The sequence below is a fragment of the Stylophora pistillata genome, chromosome 11, assembly GCF_964205215.1.
Source record: "Stylophora pistillata chromosome 11, jaStyPist1.2, whole genome shotgun sequence".
Taxonomy (NCBI): domain Eukaryota; kingdom Metazoa; phylum Cnidaria; class Anthozoa; order Scleractinia; family Pocilloporidae; genus Stylophora; species Stylophora pistillata.
Window position 1 is genome coordinate 24,015,073 of NC_142529.1, and position 25,806 is coordinate 24,040,878.

General features: G+C 37.4%; 1 protein-coding gene and 2 pseudogenes across 2 annotated transcripts; 2 read left to right on the plus strand and 1 right to left on the minus strand.

Annotated features, from left to right (window-relative positions):
• Nucleotides 1–119: 119 nt before the first annotated feature.
• On the plus strand, nt 120–17,266 carry LOC148720730 (cation channel sperm-associated auxiliary subunit theta-like; annotated as a pseudogene).
• LOC111339752 (uncharacterized) lies at nt 1,136–5,793 on the minus strand. Its single transcript, XM_022946469.2, has 2 exons — nt 2,307–5,793; nt 1,136–1,924 (listed from the first exon to the last, which is right to left on the minus strand). Exons 1-2 carry the CDS (start codon nt 5,759–5,761, stop codon nt 1,873–1,875), a joined length of 3,507 nt encoding a protein of 1,168 aa, XP_022802204.2. The 5' UTR covers nt 5,762–5,793; the 3' UTR covers nt 1,136–1,872.
• A 2,813-nt stretch (nt 17,267–20,079) lies between the features above and the next one.
• LOC111339748 (cation channel sperm-associated auxiliary subunit theta-like) lies at nt 20,080–25,791 on the plus strand (annotated as a pseudogene). The gene is made up of 6 exons (XR_015993299.1): nt 20,080–20,331; nt 21,395–21,498; nt 23,348–23,531; nt 24,306–24,390; nt 25,043–25,121; nt 25,391–25,791. The product of XR_015993299.1 is annotated as a cation channel sperm-associated auxiliary subunit theta-like (transcript).
• The last annotated feature ends 15 nt before the right edge of the window (nt 25,792–25,806 follow it).

Here is a 25,806-nt window from a genome sequence, read left to right on the forward strand (position 1 = left end):
GAAGCTCCCTCCATTCCAAGAGGGACTGCACAGACTACCAGCAGCTCATTTGCGCACTTTCAGTTTAAAACGTTTTGAAAAGATTAAACCCGGAATGCAACGCGAAAGACAACGTTTTCCGTCAGGAGTAGCTTTGTTACTAATGCGCGCGAGAACTGACGTCACAAAGCTCGTATGAGATTATTGTAGCGAGTTGGGACGAGGTGAAATACTCTAAACGACAACAGCAACGATGGGTTTTAAAAAGGCGCTGAAAGCGCTTGAAATCCTTGAGAAGCCAGAAGCCATATTTCACAGGAGGCTTCAGTGTAACCCATTTTATCCGTTTAAAATGGTTGAAGGAAACAGTAAGTGAAATTAGCGTTTATCCCTCTGAAAGTACGAGTGTAAGAATCGGTAAGCTGGCTTAAATAGGGCTGAAAATACCTCACCGGCAGAACTTTTGATTAAGCTTGGTGCGTTAACTCGAAGTGCGATGTAAAGATCCAATATACTCTCAGCTCTTTCTTATCCTTTTCCGTTTTTCTTTTTTTTGTGAGTGCGTTTTGGTTTGTTTCGTTTTTTTTTTGTTTTTTGTACAACGTTAAGAGCTTATTTATGCAATCAAAATTATCGCTTAGCAACTTAGTTTTTCAAGGAGGACGAACGCAGTTTTGTAACTGACTCTCGCTTCTTTTTTTCATTACTTATTTACGGTAGTATGCAACGGGTTTTTTTTTCTTTTCGATCAACGATTGATTTTCCTGTTTATGGAAGAGACAATAGGAATAACTTTTCTTCAAGGGTGAAAAGCATTCTGGGATGTGTAATGACTTTTTTGATTGTGCCCTGTGATTGACGTAGAAATCACTGGTTTCATTTGACAAAAAATTGGTACTTCTCTCAACTTGATCGACCTCATCTATTTGATCGTGCTAAATTAGCCAGCTGCTAATGATTCAAAGTTTTTATCAATTGGCAGAGCTCGTTCTTATTCTGAGTCAGTAGAAAACGATTTTACATTGGAACAGTAACGGCTTTCGTTTCCATGGTTACACTGATTGCTTGGAGAATTGTACTGGAGACCAATATAAGTTTGTTTAGGTAGTGAAGGAAAGCTAATCGAATATCTACGAAAGCAAAGAAGAGAGAGGTATAAGTTTACTGAAATCCTGCTTTAATTTACGGAAGAAAATTGATCACTTCAAACGTCTCATCGATAATAATTATGCATAATTAAAAAGAGATGATCCACTCGATCAGCTAAAATGCAGAATAACTCCTTGTAAATATCAATCATATCTGTTTCTTACATTATGACCCTAGTTAAACTTAGTTGAAAATATTCAACTTTTTCGTCTGTTCTCGATTTTTTTACGAGCCTGTTGGACATAATGGGTCCATTTTTTTAACATTAACTGATAAATTCTTCAATAATTTTTTTCTCACTTTTACCAAAGGTAATTCAAATAGCTCAAACCTTGCCAACTTGAAGAAAAAAATGCAATTATGACTCCGATTAAAAAAAATTTAAGATTAAATTCAATTTGCTAGGTCTTTTCCGGACGAGCCCTCGGCTAGACTTATTTGCAAATGTCCCATGAAGAATTTTTTTTCTTCATTTATACCAAGTGAAGTTCAAGAGGCAGCAGCTTGATAAAAATGCATCTTAGTTTTCGTCAAAAAAAAATAGAAAAAATATCAATCACTTAAGTACATAAGTCAGATTATGTAACCACTGCAGGCTAACTGCTTAACTACTGTCTTGGGAGAAGCATTTTATGAGAAGAAAAATTCTAATTCCTCTTGAAATTCAATTTTAGAGACTAATCGTACGTTATATACAAATGTTAAACCGTTCATGATCAGCAAAAGAATTAACCAAAAGCTCTGCTAAATGTTCCCTTTAGGCTTCATTCTTCCTTCCTTTTCCAATTCGTCCTTCCTAAACCAACAAAAAGAAACAGGCATAAAATAAACAAAACAAAAAAAATCTGTAGATCTATAATGAATAAGAAGTAAATAGATCAAAAATTAGTTAGCCAAAATCATTACCAAACCGTCATCTTCGGACGAAAGTTTTAAATGATCATTCTGATAGTGTTAAAACGTTCACGTCCCATGTCTCAACTCTATTTCCATAAACGTTATTTGGCACTCTCGAGTCAATCTATTTCGCTTCCGTCATCTACACAAGAGTAAAAAGATTTTTTAACATTTCAATAATCAAAGCGTACACGCCTACACACAAGTTCTGGTCATCTTAGCTTGAACCGCCTTCTGTAGGTGGTGAAATGCTGGTGGTATTACTTGGGAATACAACTAACCTTTCTTCCTTAAAGTTAAATGTCACGTTGTCTCCAATCAGCATGAACGGAGCCCACTGGGAAACTTTGGTATAGCCGATATTCCTCAGCCACTTCATGGCCTGGCGAAGACATTCACTGGCACTAAATCCGTCCACTAGCTGTCTGTAGAAACGTCTCATGAACTGCTCAGTTGCTTCGTCCTCTATGGCCCACAGTGTCACCAGCACTGAACGTGCACCGGATGCCAAAAACGCGCGAGCGATTCCAATGACTCCCTCGACTTTGATCTCTCCACGCCCACTGTGACAGCAGCTGAGCACTACAAGCTTGGCTCTTAGTTTAACTTGTGAAATATCAGAGATCCTTAAAAGGTAGTCTTCTTCTTCTGGGATATTACTTGTAACAGGGCTAGGGGAAAGGGCAATCTCGCCTCTGTCGGCATTACCATGGGCAGCAATATGAATCAGACTCACTGAACTAATTTCTTGAAGTACCGCCTCTCTTGTCGCACGCTCTCCTAACAATGGCTGAACACCCAGCAGTTGACCGATCATCTCTGCTTCCTTTTCCGCACAGGCCAGTGGTTTAAAGTGATGGATTTCTCCCCTGTAACGCGCCCTGCCCACCTTGGGATTTCCCACAACCATTGCGCCAGTCTGATTGAGGTAGTCCGCTGGGCAGTCCTGAAAGAGCCTTAAAGTCGACAAAGAAGGGACGATGCGGAGCCTAAAGGTCTCTGATAAAGACTTTCCGCCTGGTTGGTCGCGTAAGGCTGCAAATGGGACTCGGTACAAGCTACGTTCGGGAACAATGATGATTTCTGGCTCGGTGAGTAGTTCGGCCACTGGAGCGATGATCAGTTTGGAACATGCAAAAAGCATTGTTTCAGTGTCTTTGGCTTGATCGCCTCTCAAATCTGCTTCGCTTTCATTTAATATCGGCATGGTTTCGTTAAAAGACTGATCCTCGCACTTCTGTGTGGGTAAAACGCCAAAGCCGCGGATGCTTTTGTTGAAATAACTATTCAAATCAAAACTATCCTCAGCCATAAGAGTTTTGTCGTCGACCTCTTCGGATTGTCGAAACACGGCGTCACCATTTGCTTTCAAAACCCAGAGAGAAACCATTCGATCGCTATACGAAATGTAGAGGAACACAGAGTTACGTTCTTTGTTCACAATCTCTTGCATCCCAGACCAGGACTTTGGATCAGCAGAGATGTGATTTTCAACGGATAAGTTTCGTGCCATCAAGTCTGTTAAGCATCTAGCCCGTCGAAGCTCCTCGACATAAAGTGCATCTCGAAGATTTCCCGTAGAACATAGCAATTCACTGAGCAACTCGTAAGCTTCGGCTCCGAGAGTTTCTAAAAGACCTTGTTGAAACTGTTCATTTCCATGTTGAAAATCTCGCAATTTTTCATATTTAGAAATACAATGATAAAGATGCGAAAGTGCTTCCGAGATCCTTGATTGCTCTTTCCTCAGGGTCGACAGCAAGAGTAGGTAGTGAACCTCACTGGGTATTTCTCCGAGATCAAAAGTTATCACGCGGGCTTTCTCAAGGTATTCGTCGGCTTTGTCATATTTGCCACTATTTAGGAAGAATCCTGCTAAGTATCGGTAGCTAACTTCTGCCAGCGATCTGTTGCCAATTTTAATGGCGATAGCAAGTTGCTTCTCGTAATATTTTTTGGTCATCACATGATCATTAAGGTAATCAGACACATGGCCGAGGATCTGTAATGCGTGTGCTTGACATTCTTGGTGCCCGATTTCTGTGGCAATAGAAAGTGCTTTCTCGCCATATTCTTTAGCTTTCAAATATTTTCTGAGCCCAAGATGAGTATATCCAAGGCACACAAAACATTCTAATTGTTCTGATTTACTGCCAGATACTACTGAGATGGCGAGTGCTTTCTCGTTGTACTCCTTAGCCTTCTGATCTTCATCGAGCCTTCGAAACAGATTCCCTATGCTTAAGAACATTTTTGCCTCGGTGCTCTTATCACCAATTTCCATGCTGATGGCAAGTGCTTCCTCGTAGTATTCTTTAGCCTCCTGATATTTATCGAGTGAGAATAACCCAACTCCTAGGTTTCCGTAGCTGACTGCTTGTCTTTTCTTATCACCAATTTCCTTGCTGATGGCAAGTGCTTTCTCGTGATATTCTTTAGCCTTCTGATATTCACCGAGTGAGAAAAACACACCTCCTAGGCCTCCGATGAATCCTGCTTGTTTTTCCTTATCACCAATTTCCATGCAGATGGCAAGTGCTTTCTCGTAATATTCTCTGGCCTTCTGATATTCACCGAGTGAGTGTAACACAGTTCCTAGGTTACCGTGGATTACTGCTTCTTCTTCCTTATCACCAATTTTCATTTGGATGGCAAGTGCTTTCTCATAATATTCTTTGGCCTTCTGATATTCACCGAGTGAGCTTAACACATTTCCTAGATTTCCAATGCATCCTGCTTCTCCTTTCTTATCACCAATTTCCATGTTGATGGCAAGTGCTTTCTCGTGATATTCTCTGGCCTTCTGATATTCACCGAGTAGGCGAAACACATTTCCTAGGCTTCCAATGCATGTTGCTTCTCCTTTCTTATCACCAATTTCCATGTTGACGGCAAGTGCTTTCTCGTGATATTCTCTGGCCTTCTGATATTCACCGAGTGAGCTTAACACAGTTCCTAGGTTTCCGATGCATGTTGCTTCTCCTTCCTTATCACCAATTTCCTTGCTGATGGCAAGTGCTTTCTCGTAATACTCTCTGGCCTTCTCATTTTCACCGAGTGAGCTTAACACATTTCCTAGGTTTCCAATGCATGCTGCTTCTCCTTTCTTATCACCAATTTCCATGTTGATGGCAAGTGCTTTCTCGCAATATTCTTTAGCCTTCTGATATTCACCGCGTGAGCGTAACAAAGTTCCTAGGTCTCCGTAGTTGGTTGCTTGTCTTTCCTTATCACCAATTTCCATGCTGATGGCTAGTGCTTTTTCATAGTATTCTTCAGCCTTCCAATATTCGTCAGGTAAATGCAAAAGACTTCCCGCTAGACGATAAGCAGTGGCCTCTAATTTTCTTTGTCCAGTTGCTTTCAAGATTCCTGTTGCGCTCTCAAAAAGTTCTTTCGCCTCTTTAAACTTTCTTTGCCTGCTATTCACGATTGCCAGTAATAGCATAAACATCCCTTCTAGTTTGGTTACACCAAAGTCGTGGAACACAGAAAGAAGTTTCCTGGCGCATCTTTCTGCGTTTTCGTCATCAGACGTGTGGAAATATGCTCTGAACATTATATGATTGATTTTTAGATAAAACATTATTGGGATTGAATCCTCCGAATTGTTTAATAAAAGCAAACATTCCTCGCTTAACTCAATTGCTTGTAGATAACCTTTAGTATTTAGAAGAAACTCGGCAACAACAACACCTATATGGATGGTGTGTATGACTTTATTCATGTTCTTCATTACGACTTTTCTCGTGCGTGTGTCGGAGGATGGCTCCTGTGTGAGAAATTTGAGAAATAATTGAGAAACAAGAACTTGAAGGGATTTTTTAAGTTCAAGTGCTTTTTTACTTTTTAATTTGACTCAGTTAAAAGATTGTGCTCTGTATAAATAAGTAATAATGAAAATAATGAAAATATGTGACCTCCGGTGTTTCAGGACGCCATCGTCAACGTTACTGAAAAAAGCGGTCAGCCTAGTTATATCGCTGTGTATGGATTGTCGATCGAGTAGAATGGAAGAAAACTCCAAATTTTACTGGCATTTTCTTCCTTCCGGCTCCTTGGTTCTTTTATCATTATAGTTATTCAATTGATAACAGTAACACTTTCCCTCAAACTTGTTATAGCCACAGTAGTTAAATTTTTTCGTCGCTTTCTTCTCCATTATCAGTATAAATATTTGTAATCTTGTTTCATGTAGTCTCAGATTTGTCTTGTCTTGTTTTGTTGTTGTTTACTTTTTGATCGATTCCATCGGTTTTTGTTTACTGACTAATTATATTTCTCGGGTTTACGCTCATTAGAGACAGGTTCAGACAGTTTAATTTTGGTCATGAGAAACCACGTGACAAGTAAAGCGTTCAATTGGTGACAACTCCTTCGACATGTTCTGAAATTATATTGCGTGACAATGCAAGAGAAAACATCGGCCTTAATGAAAGAAAACGGTCAAAACAAAGTTCATAGTCATCAACTCGATTTTGGAAAAACCAAGACTTCACGATATAGTTATTATGAAGTTTTCTGCCGATTGAATCTGATTCCAAATTTACTCAACCTGATTCTATCTTTCATCGATTTGATACATGCTTCTTCGCGAGCGCGAGATAAACGTGAATCAACATAAACATCTCGTGTTCCTGTTCACGCGTCTGACAAGCTGTTGAGTTTTGGAAAAATTTGAAACAAAATTGTATAAGATAGGAAGAAAAGGTTTCAATTCATCAGGCTCCTAAATTTCATCTGCCATATGTCCGATACAACAGACCTTTCAGTTGAGGCTGGCTCGGAGAATGCAATATTGTAGTCGAAACATAGTTTTTATCCGTTTGATAATCATTCCCTGATGGAAAATTTGATTTAAGCCGCCTTCGGTATCCGAACAAGATTATTTGTTGGTCCAAATTTACTTTCAAGTCCTAATCTTTAATACTCCCTTTTGGCTGCTATAACTGTCCATGTGAATTTAGTAATGAGGATCTAGTAATGCTCTCAAACTGATCAATTCAATATATTTTCTTCGCCCGTTGGATGCATGATCTATTGATATAGTAGAGGGATATTAAATGTTAGTCAAATCTGGCAGTTTGAAATTTCACTTGCAATCGTGACATTGATGTGAAAGTATCATGATCTATAGAGGTCTACGAAGATCCCTAAAAACAGTTTAATTAACGGAATAAAAAAACCAATGGTGTAAAATGTAAATGTTTTATAACAGAACATAACATAAATAATGAATCAAAAATCGTACTCACCTTCAAACTCCTCCAAAACTTATCGACCACCAGTGAATCAAATCATATCACTGAAAAATTAAAATAGGTAACCATTAGCTACTCAGAACTATCAACTACGGAGTATTTTATATTTTTGGAGGTATAAACATGCCGTTTTTAGTGGCTGATGAAACCGAGGGAGAAAACTGAAATGATATCTGTCTTACATAAAAATATTATAAAAATCTAGAGAGACCAAACAAAGTATAAACCTGACCGATTAAAAACAATTTAAAAGATTCTCTGTTGAACAAAATACGAGAACCTATTACAAGTTTAAAAAGAATTGTTTTTATATCGTTTCCGAATTTGAGGTTCTTAAGGGAAATGGAACATTTTCCTGTCCATTTCCCGGTATGATACAGAAAGTTTGATTTGCGTTCGTTATTCAACATGTTTTTGTTTGTATGATCGTTTTAAAATGCCTGCTCTTTTTATCTAGCCGATGTTGTTTTTTCTATAGTGCAAGAACTATTATGACCTGTCAATATTTTTTAAAATTAATTTCGGCAATCGAACATTCCTCAAATAAGTCTTCAACCGGCGAAAAAAAGTGTAAAATGGCGGGAAAGGGTCAAGCCATGAAGGTGATAGCTTAATCGATCTCATAACCTTTTTGCTAGATTTTCCTTTGACATTGTAGGGAGAATATACTTGTTAATCACTTTGGGAGTGAAATAGTTATTTTTTTATATCTTGAAGCGTTTAATCATCGATGTTATTTTTTTGCAGTATCATCTGTACATGGTCGCACCTAAAATTATAAAATTATTTATATTTGTTTAAGTTAACGTAGGCCTGTAAATGAACAGTAAATAAGATCATGAAATTTGTATATCATCCGAATTCTTCGCCGTTTTTTTTTTTTTTTAATCTTGACTACTCTTGATATCAAACTTGAAGGTAATTGTACATAAAACTTTGGAAAGATATCACGAATGAGAAATCGTACGTACCCTCAAACTCAGCACCAAAACTATTCTTCACCCAAACCAATCAAATCGCAACCGCTGGAAAATGTAAATAAAGTTAAATTATGCAGAACCATCTCAAAGACACATGTTTTATCTTTGGAGACATGAGCAAGCCGCATTTAGTCTTTTAATGCTATGACTGGAGAAACCGAAGGAAAAATAATTTCAGCAATACTTTCCATACAAAGAAAATATAATGCAGACTTCTAAGAGTGGATAGAATACAAACCTTAACTGATTAAAAAAGAAAAAAAAGAAGTCGAGCGTTCTCGCTGTGAATTAATAAGGTTTTATTTTGTATTCTTTCAGAGGAAAAATGTTTTCCAAAAAAATTTCGCTTTCAGCGTATGACACATGCTAATTTTGGGCTTTTTACACTTCAGATTTGCGCCCCTTAAATAAAATGAGTCACGCAGCAATCTCATTTTGACATTGAATACGACGACCAACAAGAGTGTGAAATATTTAATCGATCACGGTTCAGCTGCAGCGTAAAAAGTCTTCTTTTATGAGTCTTCACAACCTTATGGAAAGATGTCAAATCTAAATCCGACAATCTTTTCTCAAGGGCGAGAACAGAACGAGAAATAACCACGCCATAGCCATCACCAGTATTTCCCTTTTTTTTTTTTTTTTTCATTTATGGCTTCTAAAAATTTCGCTGGATTTTCATTCATTTCATATGAAGTGTTTTCTTCTCAAGATTTTGAATCTGGAAATGCTTCGTCAATAACTTTGTGATATTTTTGGATTGAAGTTTGTTTCGATTCGACTCCCCTTTACATGTCCGCCATTATAGCCAATTCAAGCTACCTTACAAACGACAGTGGTGAATTACTCACAGTTTATTCAACAAATGTTTAGCTTAGTTTTACCAACAAATCAGATTTAAGCTTCGTAGCATTTATTTCTCGAGTGAACCGCTGAATCTGCGATTGAAATGTGGTTTCGAGCCTCAAGTGCTTTTAAAGCTCGAGTGATTAATTCTCGCTTACAGCTCCTATACAATTCCTTGTAAAATATTGAAGAGAATTTGGTATAATCTCACTGTTACCTTTTAACGCTGATATGATGAGCTGTTCTCATTGGTTGGGTATTGTACGAAAAAACGTAAAGAGAATTGAATTTTTGATCACAAATACTAACGACAGAGTCACTGTATTTGTGATACCTTAAGGCATGTATTTTATCAAGGATGTAATTCCTTCGAAATGTCATCAAAACATGTTCACAAATAAAAGTTTCACTCTTTAGAACTTCGTCACTAAAACAATCTATTTTTGCACCAATTGACGAGCACCTGTAGAAGGGGAGCTCAAGGGAATGATACCAAATGTGTTCCTATTTGATATCTTATAACTGTTCGTGTAATAACAATTAGCGGAAAACATGCAAGACCTGATTACATGTAACAAATTGTACTTACCCTCGGCCTCTAAAACTTTTCCCACACCAAGGATTCAAATTACAACTACTGGAAAACGAAGACAAGAGCGGGAGATTAGTTATACAGAGTCATCATTTATATTTGAAGACGTGCCGGTGTATTTTAAGTGTCCTGCTGATCGTGTGACTGGCAGTAAAACGAATTGCTTGAAAATGAAACAAGTCGGCGCGCAAAATAACTAAAATATCTATGATGAGAAGACAGAAAGAATCTAACAAGTAAACATAAAAAAATATTTGACTTTTATTCTAAACACTGGTTACCACCGAAGAAAAGTCGTTCAAATTGTAATGGTCATGTTTTTTTTTTTTTAAATAGTATTCGCTGGGTTAAATTTGTCGGCCACGCGTGACATTTGTAGACCCTTTGGTAACAACTTGATCGTTCAACTTAGCTGTAACACAACAAGTAATGTGGAGTGAAAAATCCCGAGGATTTTCGGGTATAAAACTTATTCAAATAAAACAGAAGTAAAATAAAAGCCGACGTGTCGTCTTTGAAATATCTGCTACCTCACACTGCCCTGTTGGCGAATTTATCTGTTGGTGGAATCTGATTCTAGGCGATTCAACATCAATATGTCTGATTAAAGCGAATCAATTGCAAAGTGATCGTGTCGTGTTACATGTGATGTCACACGACTTGTTTCAGCAGAACATACTAATGACTGGTCTTTGACATTTCAAAATCAAAAAATTAAACTAAAAAAAAAATTTTTTTTTCGGTGAAAAACTCCTTTCGTATGAAGCATGAGATTCAACGAAATAATTCTGCTCGACCGGGCTTCTTAGATTTAATGTTATTAATCCAGTATATCAGTCAGTATAGAACTGTAATCACAGCACAATTTGTCGGGTTAGAGTGTTCCGTTCAGTTGGACAATAGTAACAGGCCAGTTGTCAATTAAACCAAAGCTTTTAGATGCGAAATTATTCCAATGGAGCCATAGAATGCTAGTATTCAGTGTCTTTATTGAGCCTTTGACTTTCAAGCCCTTATTCGTGATTCTCTCTTTCTGCTACAGTACTTTGAAATGGCAATGAAAATTTGGTTTTTAACGCTCTCAAGCTAAAGACTTTGTTTAATCACCCAGGTATTGGTTACTATTGAGATATTACATGTTAATAAACTCTTGGAGTTCAACTCAGTACATTTTATGGGCCACATATAATTCATATGTCGTTCCATTAGAAAATTATCATATGGCGTTTGAGTTACAAGAACAACGTTATTGAAACAATCAATATTTTTGCCTGTCTTCGGAAAAGTACCTATAAAAGGCAGTCAGAGAAATGGAAGGATATATTGTAACGCTAAAATGACATCGAACAGAAGGTGTAATCTATAATGACTCATAAATCGTACTTACCCTTGAAAATCCTCTAAACCTTTTTTTTTTTTTTTTACAAATAAACCACACTACATCTGCTAGGAGATGAAACCAAGTTTGATTTATCTTTCAGTTACGGATATCTGAGATTTTTGGAGGCAGGAAGATTTCGTAGTGTTTTTGTGCTATGATTAATGAAACTGAAAGCTAGAAACTGAAATGGTATTTTCTGCATAACAACGACAGTACTCCTAGCTACAGGAGGAGAAAAATAAACCTTTATTGTGTTTGTATTTTTTATTTTTTTATTTATTGTAATTGTTACTTTATCTACAATTTGTATATTAAGATCTGTATAATTAAAGTTTAGTAAATAAATAAAGAAATAAATAAACTCAAAATCATTCTAAAAGTTGAGTTTTTTTTTTTTTCATAAATGTTTTTTTGGGCGTTATTTTAAAACATGCGACTATCATGATCCTAAAGATGACAGTATTATATACTAACATATATTTTTGTTCGTAAAGTGAAACATTTTGCTTGTCACCTTACTCATATGACTCATGGAACTTAGTTCGCGTAGATTTTTTTACGGCTTTTTATCTCATTGAATTTGATCAGTTATGTTACAGTTTTTTTAGCACACAACTGAACATTAGGATTCCAATTTAGGTCATTATGGTGGTGGTTATTTTCAAATGCAGCGAACAAATTTCACTTTGATTGAATCTTCATCGATTTTTCTGAGGCTCTAACGTTTGATCTTTGAAAAGCTTTTGATGAAAGCTTCGTAAGATAGATTTTCCAAATTGAGTTTAGAAGATGAGCATGCGACATCTTTGCTAAACTTCTCTCGCAGTCGGGTGATCATATAACATTCTTTTCAATGTTTTTGTACACTATCCAAGCGAAATGTGATGAGAATTAGAAGGTTATCGTGCTAAAGGATACTCTTCTCGATAGAGCGCCAGACCTCAATTCAGTGAAAAGCTAACAAACAAATTTTATAGTCTTTAAAAAACAGATGTAGCTTCTATGTCTTGGGAGTGAGAGAGTTTGAATGTGTTTTTGATCGCACTTTTAGGCAGCATTTAAACGCTGACGTATTTCACTGATTTACCAAGGCATTGGACTCAATGGGAAATTCACTTACAAGAACGGCAGTAAAAATATCGTTGACCATAACAAGAATTAACATTACTAAAATGTTTACTGTCCTCCTACTAACGTACTGATGTCTCACCCGTTTCTAGTAATACATGTTATTTCTCATCCTTGTGGGTGGTATATCAGCTATTCTGGCATGGGAGAACAGAAGACACCGCATGTGCTAGTTAGACGGAGAGCGTGCGCAGTACATGTGTGTAGTTGGAGAACATTCTGTGGAGAATGACAACTTCCATAACGTTTATATCAGACTTAAAGCACAAAAGCACGGTAAGAAGAAGAGAAGTTTCAAATTGAATTAGTTTTGCTTAAACCTTGCTCGCTAATTTCGTCGACCAGTCAGTTGCATAACTAAAAGCAGTCATCACTTGTTAACTTGGCTTTTCCCGCGCTTGAGCAAATTTGCTTGTTTCACTTTGTTTTCTCATCGGCAACCTGTTGTGATATTGCTTAACTTCCGTTTCCGGCCTACAGTCCTCCTGTCAGGAGTACCCATGGGACATCGCATTTAAAAACAAAAAATTGCTATTCACATACACAGAGCTGAAGACACCGCGGAAATACGTTTTTTAGGGCACGATGCAGTATTTTACTGGTCAGCGGACACCTCAACGAAACCATGAAATGCAGATAACTCTTACAATGTTTTTCGCCGTGAGTCAATTCGACAGCGTAAAAAGTCAAAACTTAGAAAGAATACTGTAAACTTAGCTCTGAAACTCGGCTCACCTTTTGGATAGTTCTTAAGCTCAATTATATAATTTGCCAAAGCCGAACTGAAGTTGCACACGATATGAAATTGTTGTTTTTCGCTGGCGGCTCCGTGGCAACTAAGTTTTGTTTCTAAAAGAGCTTATGCACCAAGGCTAAAAATGAGACGATTTTTGAATGGTTGAAGCGGTGATCCGAGGATGCTGCACTATCAGGTTTGTAAAGCAGTGGCTTGAACCGTATAAATCTGCATGTCAACGGCATTTCGGCCAGATTCGCCGAAAAGAACACAAAACATGACCGTGTAGCACGGCCACCCTATCGCCACTAGTTACTGTATGTATCATAGTTGGCCAAAAAACCAACGACTGTAACATGCATAGGATTGCAGCCCCCAAAAGTACAAAGACTGGGTCAACTAGAGGAAGAATAAACCGAGGTATGCTTTAAGTACAAAATGTCCATTATAATGATAATAAAGAAGTTTTCACTTTCACTTTTGTTTCACAAAGTAACATTACCATCTTGGTACTACTAGAAAACAAATTTTTAAGAAACAAAACTACTGTAAGGTAAAATAATTATTATAATGTAATTTAATCGATGTGAATAAAGCACTGCTTTGTCTTTTCTCATATTGCAACAGCCTTGAATGAATCAACTATCTTCTAAACTTGATTTCTTATATTCAGAAGCTGCATGCCTGAGTTATAAACAAAGAATTCTTGTTGGGTGTTTATGGAGGTGTAAAGAACATAATGACTAATCTTCCAAATTAGAAATGTAAGAGAGAAATTATCAGAAGTATTTTCTGAAGTCAAACAAATGAAGTTGAAAAATGTTCAGGAGAAAATTGATTAGATTAAGTCAGCTGTCAATTCCCAGTTAACAGTAAGTCATGAGGAGTAATCAAAAGCTTGTAATTAGCCTGTGTACTGCTGTGCCCATCTAGTCAAATAAAAATCAGGGATGGGATATTCCCAAACATGAACAATGATAACACCATGCAGATGTCCTTTTCCCAACTTATTACAGGGAAGGGGAGCACTGATATGGCTACGCTAGTTGTAGTCAATAAGAAATTCTCAACAAGTTTCAGCAATATACATATATTTTGCCACCTTGAAAAAAAATGGTTACAAGTCAAATAGGAATGTTTCATAATGATGTTCTCAGTGTGGGGATATGATGTAATATTACTGATGGGGATCATAATTATCCTTACAGTGCTTCAGAGCATGTGATGTACATGATTCCTTAAGCACATGGAAACTATGTAAAGCTATGCGAAGCTAATCTGAAAAAAATGAATTGAAGAAGAGTAGTTGATTATTTGCATAAATTAATGCAATGCACATGCAAGATAGTGGAATATACTACAGATAAACATACATGTGTCTGTAAAAGTTTCAAATGACTGAGTTATAAAAGTATAATAATAATAATAATAATAATAATAATAATCATAATAAAAAAGTGGGTTTCATTGAAAATGCTTTCGTGTAAAACAAATAGAGCTGTTTGGGAAATTAAAGTAGCAGTTGTAGTAACAGGTACAAGCAAACGTACCAAAGACAAATAATGGAGATCTACAATCGATTAATATCAATAAAGACTTAATTCAAGATAAATTGTAAATGAACCAATCATGTTGGACGGTCTCAAATACAAACAAATCACAATTTCTTCTATTTCCACTCCCTTTGTAAACATCACCATTATATGAGCGTAAGTCAGACGTTATTTTGTTCATGAGAGACAACTTGTTGATAAAACTGCAAGTATATGAAATGAACAAATATTTTCATATTTTAATTTGGATATATCAACAAAGTTGAAATGGTAAATTAGCAACCGTAACGATTACAAAAGCTGACGTTTCGAGCGTTACGGACACCTGTTCTTAAAGGCACAGAAAATCAGAAAGGTGGAATGGCGAAAAATCAGTCTAGAAAAGTAAAATTCTCAACCAAGCGAATGATTTCCAAAATGAAAAGGCACCGCACGTCGGCGCAAAGTGAGTGTGAATATTTTCACAACTCAATAATTACGTGTATCGCTTCATGCTAATAACACTTAAAAATCCCACTAGTCTTCAGACTCGCTGGAAAATTATCTTACAGAATTAATCTCTTGCTTTGTCTGGATAACTATCACTGTTTTTGAAAATTCTGAAGGCGAGGGCGACTGACGAACCACGATCGCACTTCGAAACGACTGCCAGCTAAAGTCAGCGAACAGCACAAAACTCCAAACAAAATGACTCCCCTGTACCGCTATTTGTTAAGACGTGGTTTAGTATTAAAATCCCATTCAAAGGATCAACCATAATAAACAAGGAGAGGTATCATGGATATTTTCCGACTTAAAACCTTGTAAAAGGCCGATGTTTTCATCGAACTCAGTCCAGTAACACGTGAAAGCATTTGACAGCCTAATGTTGATGACCACTGACCACTGTGACGTCACCAAAATGTATTTCCGCGGTGTCAGAGCTGAATAATGAAATGCTATTCAACTCTGTCATTCACATACACTTCTCAGTCCAGTTCTCTTGCTTTGCATTAAAAGTAAGTTTTAACAATCTACATCTCCAGGTCTTGATCGAGAACTAAACTATCTACTGTAATAACTCCATTTCTTTAAGTTAGTTTTTACCTCTTTGGTTATATTTGTGGAACACTTGATCAAATTGGGCCTACTTCGGAGAAATCCACTCTAACTGTAGTCGCTTTCTGTCTGACGAGTGTAAAATCGAATTCAAGCGCAACGGCGTAATGAGTATTGTGGACGAGAAAGCGTCCACACTTACCTTTCCTCATTCAGTTATTTTGCTTCCCTCTGTAATCTTTTTGCTCGGTCTGTGAACCACCTTCTCTAGATTTTTCCAAAACTGGGACGCATTTTCGGACAGGCCCTTGTAGTCACGCATTTGCTTGAGATTTATCCTGGTTAGGCAGTAAGAAAATGTTGTTTGCTGTTCACGCAGTCGTAGTCCCAGGACCATCCTTTCTGGTCACGCTCTCATCCTCTTCACGGAGTCACCTGCGTTGCTTGATCCATTCAATTTAGACTATTGTGTTATAATTTCTCTCCTAGGGGCGGGTGAAATGTACTATTATGTCGTCTTTAACGGATTCCACGTGACAGAACAAAAAGATCACATCTTATTCCAAAAATGATAAGGCAAGTGATTCAGTTAAATTTTAAGAATTTCTCTTGGTTGTAGCTGTCAGCCAATCTTCGTCTTTTATCGCTAATTTACGTCTTGATATCATGTTAACGTAGAAACCAACAGGCTGAGCGATCAGGCTTGATATGAATTGATTGTCTCCTGACAAAGAATCAATGAAAACTCATCTCAGCTGAAAATGGAATCAAGTATTGATAACTGTCACATATTTGATAGTTCCTTTTTTACATGATAGTTGCAACATAAGAGCACGTGGATTTCATGGTCTCGAGTGTATCGCCATTCGAGTGAAAACAACAAACACGTCACCGTAGCTGTTTGCGCTTCAGTTTACTTTAGTTCTCTCACAACGGATAGGATTTTTTCTCGACAACATAACCCAAGTATTTCTGTCCTTCAAGATTTTCTCTCACAGTTAAACTCGTGGATTTTATTGTTTAGAGTATATTACAGATCGAGTGAAAATAACTTTTTTTATGAGATTAAAGATGATAATGAAAGAGAATACATCCATTCCTTTGATAATGACCTGGGTAATTATTCTGATACAAGCTCAACGAATATTTTTTTAAAGGGATATTTTCGGCGATCACTTTAGCCGCTTTGTCGCTTTCTATTCTTTTCTTCAGAAGCTGCGTGTTCTGGCAATGAGGCTCGCGGAAAATCTTAATCTCAACTATTTTGATGTGAAAGCCAGCTCAAGGGACCGTATCTTTTTTTGACATCACGTAAATTTTTGATGATTTTGTGATGATGTTCTCAAAGCAAATGATATTGATAGTGGAAATATCCCTGCAGTGACATACACAACAACCTTGACAACCTTAGGGGAAGTAATCACTTAACTCTGACATCCTTATGTTTCCTTTCTTATAATCCTTAACACAGCCTTAACTTATGGCAGATGTCATTCGACACCGTCCTGTGGTTGATGACCCAAGTGCTAATAACAGCAGATTCAATGTTGGCTACCCTGTGTAATCCACCTTAAATCATGACATTCTGATCTCATCTCCTGATTGATTTAAATCTGATAAATTACTCAATCTAATTTTAACAAAACGTTCAACTTTCTTTTGATGTGTAATTTCAAGGAAGTACCATATTCTTTTGGTAAACTAAGCAAATTGAAATAAAGCAAGATTATTTCTTCTTGACAAACAACGTGTAAAACGATGGTATGGAAAGAATAAGCAAGAGGGAAAAAGTTTTGAATTTCCAACGGGGAATCCAACCCCAAACCTCTAGATTTCGCGCTCTAATGCTCTCCGAGTGAGCCTTAGAGATCCTTTAGTGAACCGGACAATTACATGGTTTCTTCTGCAACACGTGTCCTGCGAACCGCAAGGATCAGCAATGTAGATTGCGTCATGTGTGCAAATAAAGATAAGAAAAGGGGTTGAGTTTGACCTTGGGAGTAAGGGAGAAAAAGATGTTTCTCGAAAGATTTATTTGTCTAATATGGATCAGAATCTAACTTGAAAGCTTGTGACCGTTCTTGTTTTACATGAGCCCCTTTGGTATCAGCAGTTACTGATTAGGGTGTGAGGTAGTTATTCAGTTCGATTTTCACGCTTTCACTCCCAAGCTTGACCAGAAAGGAATTTCTCCCGACATTTACCATTTTTAACCAAATGGGTAATAAGAAGAAAGAATAATATGGGCTGAGGATTTATGGATTGAAAACCAAATTCTCAAATCTGAAGTGTCCATGAAAATATAGTTCTAACTCAACATATCACTACCAGGATTTTGGTTTGCTTGTTTCGAGGAAACGGGAAGCTGATTGTTCTATAAACTCGTGTCATCTATAGAAATTGATTCCTATAGTTATGAGATTTGATAGGAGTGGTGCTTATAAGCGAAGGCTAGCCAGAAATTCGGTGAAATAGTGAAAATAAGCGTTAAGTTCTGAGGTCGAGTGTAAATTCTTGTGTAACCAGCATTTTTCTGTGTTGTTGTGCCGGTAGTTTCTGCCAAAGCTACGGGATAGCAGTAAGCCTATAGCAAGCAACTTTTTGCCATTGGAGTGTATGACAGTCGGAGCAAGTGGCTGCAGCAATTGTCTCAAAGCGCGATGAAAAAGATTACATTCTTCTAACGGTCGATGATGATTCTAGAAACGAGGAGGTGTGAGAGAGATATAACCTTTGAAAGGCTACAAGAGCTTTAATTTCCTTTATTCTCCGCTTAGTGGGAATAATTGGTTTTACGATCTAGCTACACTTCGTAGAGTACAAATAACGCCATAGACAAGTACAAATATCACGCGGTATTAGTACTGTAGAATACCGGTTAAACAGGTTTTCTCGCATCGCGCAAGCGGAGAATTGAATTGCAGTTACGAAAACAAAAAACAAAAAAAGCGGACAAATTGAATCATATTTCCGACAAGGAAGAGTCAGAATGGCTGGCAAATATACATCCAAGTTTATTACATGAGTCGAACGAAGAAAAACAGCTAGACGACCTGGAAATTTCTTCATTTATTGAAGGAAAAAAAAAAAAACAGCAACACGACAACGCGCCAATTCCGTTCCGCTTCGCATACTTCTGTCACGCACTCCCCGTAAATAAATATCCGCGAAATTCGCCCTTACTGAAATAACAGTTTGGCGTGTTGGATAATAAATAACTTATTAGACGTTTTTTTGTGTAGTATCGCTGAGTATTTTTACTCGTTATTTGTATTTTGACTCGCCCGGAATATGGCACGACTCGTAAAAATACTCAGCGATACTACACAACAAAACGTCTAATAAGATATATCTATTGACCACGGGAAAAAAACATCCTACGGAGTATGAAGGAATGAAATAGTGGCTGTACTCTCGTTTTAGTTTAAAGCCAGAAGGGGACCTGCCGCCGTATTTCCATGAATAAACTCCCACGCTCAATCTAGTGCCTACCTCCCTCCTCGAATAAGCTACAGCGGAATCATTACAGGTTACAGGAGAATAGTTTCTTTTCCGTTCCAGTTATTTCTGGCTTCATGCGTTTGCAGAGTTCCTTTATGGTTAAATTTTCTTTTAATTTTTGTCTCACTGCTGCGTTAACCCAATAAACGCCCCCTCGATTAAGCCGAAAGTTTGAATAAAAGTCAGGGCGCTAATTCGAGAAAATATCGTACGGAATATCAGTGCTTTTATTAAGTATTACTGCTCTAAAGAGAAAACGAAGAGAGAGAGAGGTTTTACATAATTTGTAAGCTGAACAAGAACATCAAAATAAGCAATTACAATCACGTACCAAGATGACTGGACATAATTCCATTTCCTATCCTCCACCCCAATGGGTGCTCTAGACGATTATTGACTTGAAATTTTGCAACATACGAGGAAGGAAATAAAACCAGTCATTTACAAACGATGAGCGTGTTTTGTGTTTTATTATTTTACTTTTAATGGCCCCCGACGACATCGCCATGAACTGATACTGTTTATAATGTACAAAAAGTTTGAATTTTTCACGCAAAGTGGACTTTAATGAGTTTTTTTTTTCTTTTTTAGATCAATACACGTTTTTGTATGGCTTTCAGATGACATAAAATCTCGTAACCTCTGTATTTAGCGTACTTAATCTTCGACTGACAGGTAATTGTTATGTTTATTATCCTGGGCACTGTTTTCAAGCTTTCACTTGATTGCTACGCTACTATCTCGTCGTAAAATAGGGACGGCGATGGTCACAGCATATGACGAGATTGAACTTGTATTTAACTCGCTTTTCGTATAGTTCTCAAAACAGTGCTACAGCTAAAAGGCAAAAATAAATTGTACACAGCAAATAGAGGAGTTTAGGGCTTGATTGTGCAGTGGAAAGCATCTTAAACTTCCTGATAGCTCCACAAACTTCCCAAGTGCGTTTAATCCTTTTATTCCCAGAATCTCATCTGGAATTCTCCCTACTGTTTGCCATATAATCCTTATGAAATATTAAAATTATTAAACCCAGAATGCAACGCGAAAGACTACGTTTTGCGTCTCGAGTAGCTTTGTTACTAATGCGCGCGAGAACTGACGTCACAAAGCTCGTATGAGGTTATTGTAGCGAGTTGGGACGAGGTAAAATACTCCAAACGACAACAGCAACGATGGGTTTAAAAAAGGCGCTGAAAGCGCTTGAAATCCTTGAGAAGCCAGAAGCTATACTTAACCGGAAACTTCAGTGTAACCCATATTATCCGTTTAAAATGGTTGAAGGAAACAGTAAGTGAAATTATCGTTTATCCTTCTAAAAGTGCGAGTGTAAGAATGTAAGCTGGCTTAAATAGGGCTGAAAATATCTCTCCGGCAGAACTATAGATTAAGCTCAGTGCGTTAAGTCAAAGTGTGACGTAAAGATCCACAATACTCTCAGCTCTTCTTTTTTCCTTTCCGGTTTTGTGTGTGTGTGTGTGTGTGTGTGTGTGTGTGTGTGTGTGTGTGTGTGTGTGTGTGTGTGTGTGTGCTGTACTGTGATTTGTTTGTTTGTTTTTTTGCTTGAAACGTTAAGAGCCGATTTATGCAATCAAGATTACCGGTTAGTGACTTAGTTTTTTAAGGAGGACGAACGCAGTTTTGTTAGGGACTCTCGCTTCCGTTTTTTATTACTTATTTATGGTAGTATGCGATGAGTGTTTTTTTTTTTTTTTTTTCGATCAACGGTTTATTTTCTTGTTTATGGAAGAGATAATAGGAATAACTTTCCTCCAAGGGTAAAAAGCATTCCTGGATGTGTAATTGCTTTTTTGCTGTAAAAATCACTGGTTTCGTTTCACACAAAAAATTGTTACTTCTCTCAACTCGGTCGACCTCATTTTCTACGTTACACAGGCTAAAAAGAAAATTATAACATAACCAAAGTAAAGCGCGCGCTCTGATTGGCCAATTTAGCGTCCCCCATTTGCCCATGGGTGTACGCTGCTGACGTGAGCAATTGCAAAGACTATTTTTTTCGCGCTTGCTTGCTTTTTCTGGTCACGTAAGATTTGTTAAATAAAAGGGAACTCTTTAGCTACAATGTATCAATGTTATGTTATAAAACAAATGGTAAACACCACAGCGTACACTATTGAGTTATGGATGCACTTGGGAGGTTTGCTAAGCACTCAAGAAGCTAGAGTCGCTCTCGGCTATCGCCTCCAGCGACTCTTTCGCTTGTTTCGTGCTGAGCAACCTCCCGCGTGCATCCATAACTCAATAGTGTACGCTGTGGTGTTTACCATTTGTTAATTAGGTCGAGCCAAATTAAGTCAGCTGCAACTGATTCAAAGTTTTTATCAATTTTCAGAGTTCATTCTTACTCTAAGTAGAAAACGATTTTACATTGGAACACTTACGGCTTTCGTTTCCATGGTTACACTGATTACTTGGGGAATTTTACTTGAGGCCAGCGTAAGTATGTTTAGTGAATGAAGGAAAGCTAATCGAATGTATACGAAAGTAAAGAAGAAAGAGGTATAAGTTTACTGAAATCCTGCTGTTATTAAAGAAACAAATGAATCACTTCAAACGTCTGATCGATAATAGTTATGCACAATTAAAAAGAGATGGTCCAATCGATCAGCTAAAATGCAGAATAACTCCTTGTAAATATAAATCATACCTGTTTCTTACTTTTTGACCTCAGTTAAAATTAACTGAAAATATCCAACTTTTCTGTCTGTTCTCGATTTTTTCACGAGCCTGGTTTTTATCCTGACTACTCTTGATATTGCAAAGCTGGAGGGAAATTATAGATAAAACTTTGGAAAGATATCACGAATGAGAAATCTGACGTACCCTCAAACTCTTGTGAAATTTTTTTCAGCACCAAAACTATTTTTCATGCAAACCAATCAAATCGCAACCGCTGGAAAATGAAAACATAGCATTAATTATGCAGAACCATCTCGAAGGCACAATTCATGTTTTATTTTTGAAAACATGAGCAAGCCGCATTTAGTGTTATGATGCTATGACTGGAGAAACCGAAGGAAAAATAATTTCAGCGATACTTTCCATACAAAGAAAATATAGTGCGGACATCTAAAGATTGGATAGAATACAAAACTTACCCCCTTAAAACAGAAAAAAGAAGTCGAGGGTTCTCACTGTGAATTAATGGAGTTTTATTTTGTATCCTTTCAGAGAAAAAAAATGTTTCGCAAATCTGTCAGATCGTTGAGTTTTAAAACATTGTATAGTGACACTTGACTTCATTTAGCTTTGATTTTCTCCATTTTCCTCGTTGATTTTGAGCTTTTCACTTACAGTTATCGATTAACTGTATCAAATGCGCTCGCTCAAACCAAAGTATAAAATGTGGCGTGCTTTTGGTCAGCCAATAGGGAAGTTTGTTTACTTTTTTTGTGCATTGTGAGAGTTTTGCACTCTATCGCACAGATCCTTGTTGTCGCTCTATTATAAAAAAATTTGTTCATGCGTTTAGCTGTGCTTATATTGAGTTATGGATGCACGCGGGAAGTTTGGAGAGCCCTCAAAAACGCTAGAGTAGCTCTCGGCCGCGCCTCGAGCTACTCTTACGCATTTCGCTTTTCAACTTACTCATATGACTCATGGAACTTAGTTCGCACACGTTTTTCTACAGTTTTTTATCTGACGAGTTTGATCGGTTATGTAACAGTCTTTTTTTTTCACGCACAAACTGATTAGGATTCCATTTTAGGTCATTATGATTGTGATTATTTTTAAATGCAGCGAACAAATTTCACTTTGATTGAATCTTCATCTGTTTCTCTGAGGCTCCAGTGTTTAATCTTTCAAAAGATTTTAATGAAAGCTTCATAAGATAGATTTTCCGAACTGAGTTTAGAACATGAGTATGCGAGTCTTTGCTAAACTTCTCTCGCAGTTGGGTGATCATATAACATATTCTTCTCAATGTTTTTTATACACTGTCCAAGCGACTGGTAATGAGAATTAAATGTTTATCGTGTTGCATGATACTTTGTCTCGATAGATCATCAGACCCTAACGAAAAGCCAACAAACAAATCTATAGCATTTAAAAAGCAGATGTAGCTTCTATGTCTGGGGAGTAAGAGTTTTAATGTCGTTTTGATCGCACTCCTTTGGATAGCATTTAATCGCTGACGTAATTCTCTGATTTACCAAGTCATTGGAATCAATGGGAATTTCATTTAAAGACACGGCAGTAAAAATATTCCGTGACTATAGTAGAATTTATATCACTAATGTTTACTCTCCAAACACTAACGTTGTCATGTCTCACCTATTTCCAGCAATACATGTTATTTCCCATCCTTGTGTGTGGTATATCAGCTATCGTGGCATGGGAGAACAGAGGACACCGCACATGCGTGTTAGACGGAGAACGTGCGCAGTACATATGTGTAGTTGGAGAACATTCTGTGGAGAATGGCAACTTCCATAATGTTTATATTAGACTTAAAGCACAAAAGCACGGTAAGAAGCAGAGAGGTTTCAAATTAAATTAGTTTTCTTTAAACCTTGCTCGCTAATTTCCTCGACCAGTCACTTGCATAAGTAAAAGTAGTTAACTTGGATTTTCCCGCGCTTGAGCAAATTTTTTTCCTTCGCATTGTTTTCTCATTGGCAACCTGTAGTGATATTTCTTTACTTCTGTTTCCAGCCCACGGTCATCCTGTTATAAGTACCCATGAGTCATCGCATTTAAAAACAAAAAAACTTCTGTTTACATATACTTGTCAGTCCAGTTTTCTTGCTTTGCATTAAGAGTGAGTTCTTACAATATACGCCTCCAGTTCTTGATCGTGAACTAGAGTGCTTTGTATAATATTTTTTATTTCTTCTGGTAAGTTGTTACCACTTTGTTTACAGTTATGAAACACTCGAACTTTGAAATTGCGTCCTACCTCGGGCAAATCCACCCTAACTGTGGTCGTTCTCTGTCTGACGAGCGTAAAATCGAATGCAAACGCGTGCGGAATGGGTATTGTGGACAAGAAAACGTGCACAGCTCACCCTTTCTCGTTCAGTTATTTTGCTTCCCTGTTATCTTTTTACGCGGTTTTTGAACCACCCTCTCTAGATTTTTCCAAAAGTGGGACGCAATTGGGGATAGGCGTTCCTAGTCATGCCTATGGTAAAGTTTTATTCTGGCCACCCTTTCTGGTCACGCTTTCATTCTCTTCATTGAGTCGCCGGCGTTGCGCGATCCATTCAATTGAGACCATTCTGTTATCCTTTCCCTCTTAGGGGCGGGTGAAATGTACTACTATGTCGTATTTAATGGTTCCACGTGACGGAACAAAAAATTACATCTTATTCCAAAAACGATAAGGCAAGTGTCTGAGTTAAATTCTAAGGATTTCCCTTAGTTGTAACTGTCAACCAAACTTTCATCACCAGCTTTTATCGCCAGTTTACTATCTCACATTGAAATTCAGATCGGCCTCATATTATGTCAACGTAGAAATCAACTGGCTGGGCGATCAGGCTTAAGTCGGACTTGACATGATTTGCTTGTCTCCTGTAAAACTATTGATAACTGCCACATACGTGATGGCTCCTCCTTTCAATTTGCATGATAGTTGCAACATCAGAGCACGTGGTTTATTGTCTCGAGCGTATCACTATTCGAATGAAAACCACAAACCCCTCACCTTTGCTGTTAGTTTTCTCACAACAGATGGAATTTTTTTTCCCTGACAAAATAACCCAAGTATTTCTGGCTTTCACTATTTCTCTGCCTCACAGTAAAACTCATGGATTTTACTGTTCAGAGTATATTCCAAATTAGGTAAAATTAACTTTTTTTAAAGAGATTAAAGGTGTTAATTAAAGAGAATGCCTCCGTTCCTTTCCTAGTGACCTGGGTAGATATACCGATACAAGCTCAGCGAATATTTTTTTAAAGGGATATTTAGGACGACTACTTTAGCCGCTTTCTTTTTCATACTTATACTATTTTGATAAATTATTCTTTTCTTTAGAAGCTGCGTGTTCTTGCAAAGAGGCTCGCGGAAAATCTTAATCTTAACTATTTTGATGTGAAAGCCAGCTCAAGGGACCGTATCTTTTTGTCATCTCGGGAATATCTGATAAGTTTGTGATGATGTTTGCAGAGAAAACGATTTTTTCATAGGGGAAGGATCACTGCAGTGACATACACAACAAAGCGTGTTTTCTAATCATCCGGGTTTGAACAGCCCTGAGGAGCAATGTGGTCAATAGTGACTTACGTTTCGACAACCTTAGAGGAAGTAATAACTTAAACCTGATAACCTTATGTTTCTGGTCCTATATTCCATAATATATGGAACAGCCTTAACTTATGGCAGACGTCATCAGACACCGTCCTGTGGTTGATGTCCCAAATGTTAACAATGGCGAATGCAATATTGGCCAGCCTGTGTAATCCACCTTATATCATGACATTCGGATCTTATCTTCTATTTGATTTAAATTTGATAAATTCCCTCAATTTAGTTTCAACAAAGCGTTTAACTTTCTTCCGATGTTTCTTCCGATCATATTCTGCTGGTAATTTGGATAAACTAAGCAAGCTGCAATGAAGCTGAATTATTTTTCTCGGAGAAAAAAATTAAAGTGTAAGACAATGGCATGGCTGGAATGAGAAAGATGAGAGATTCTGAGCTCGGTAGAGAAATTTCTTTTTGTCTTGTTTGAGAGGAATGGGAACTTACGTGTTCCATACTTGTTACTTAGAACAAGAAAACAAGAAAAGTAACGACAA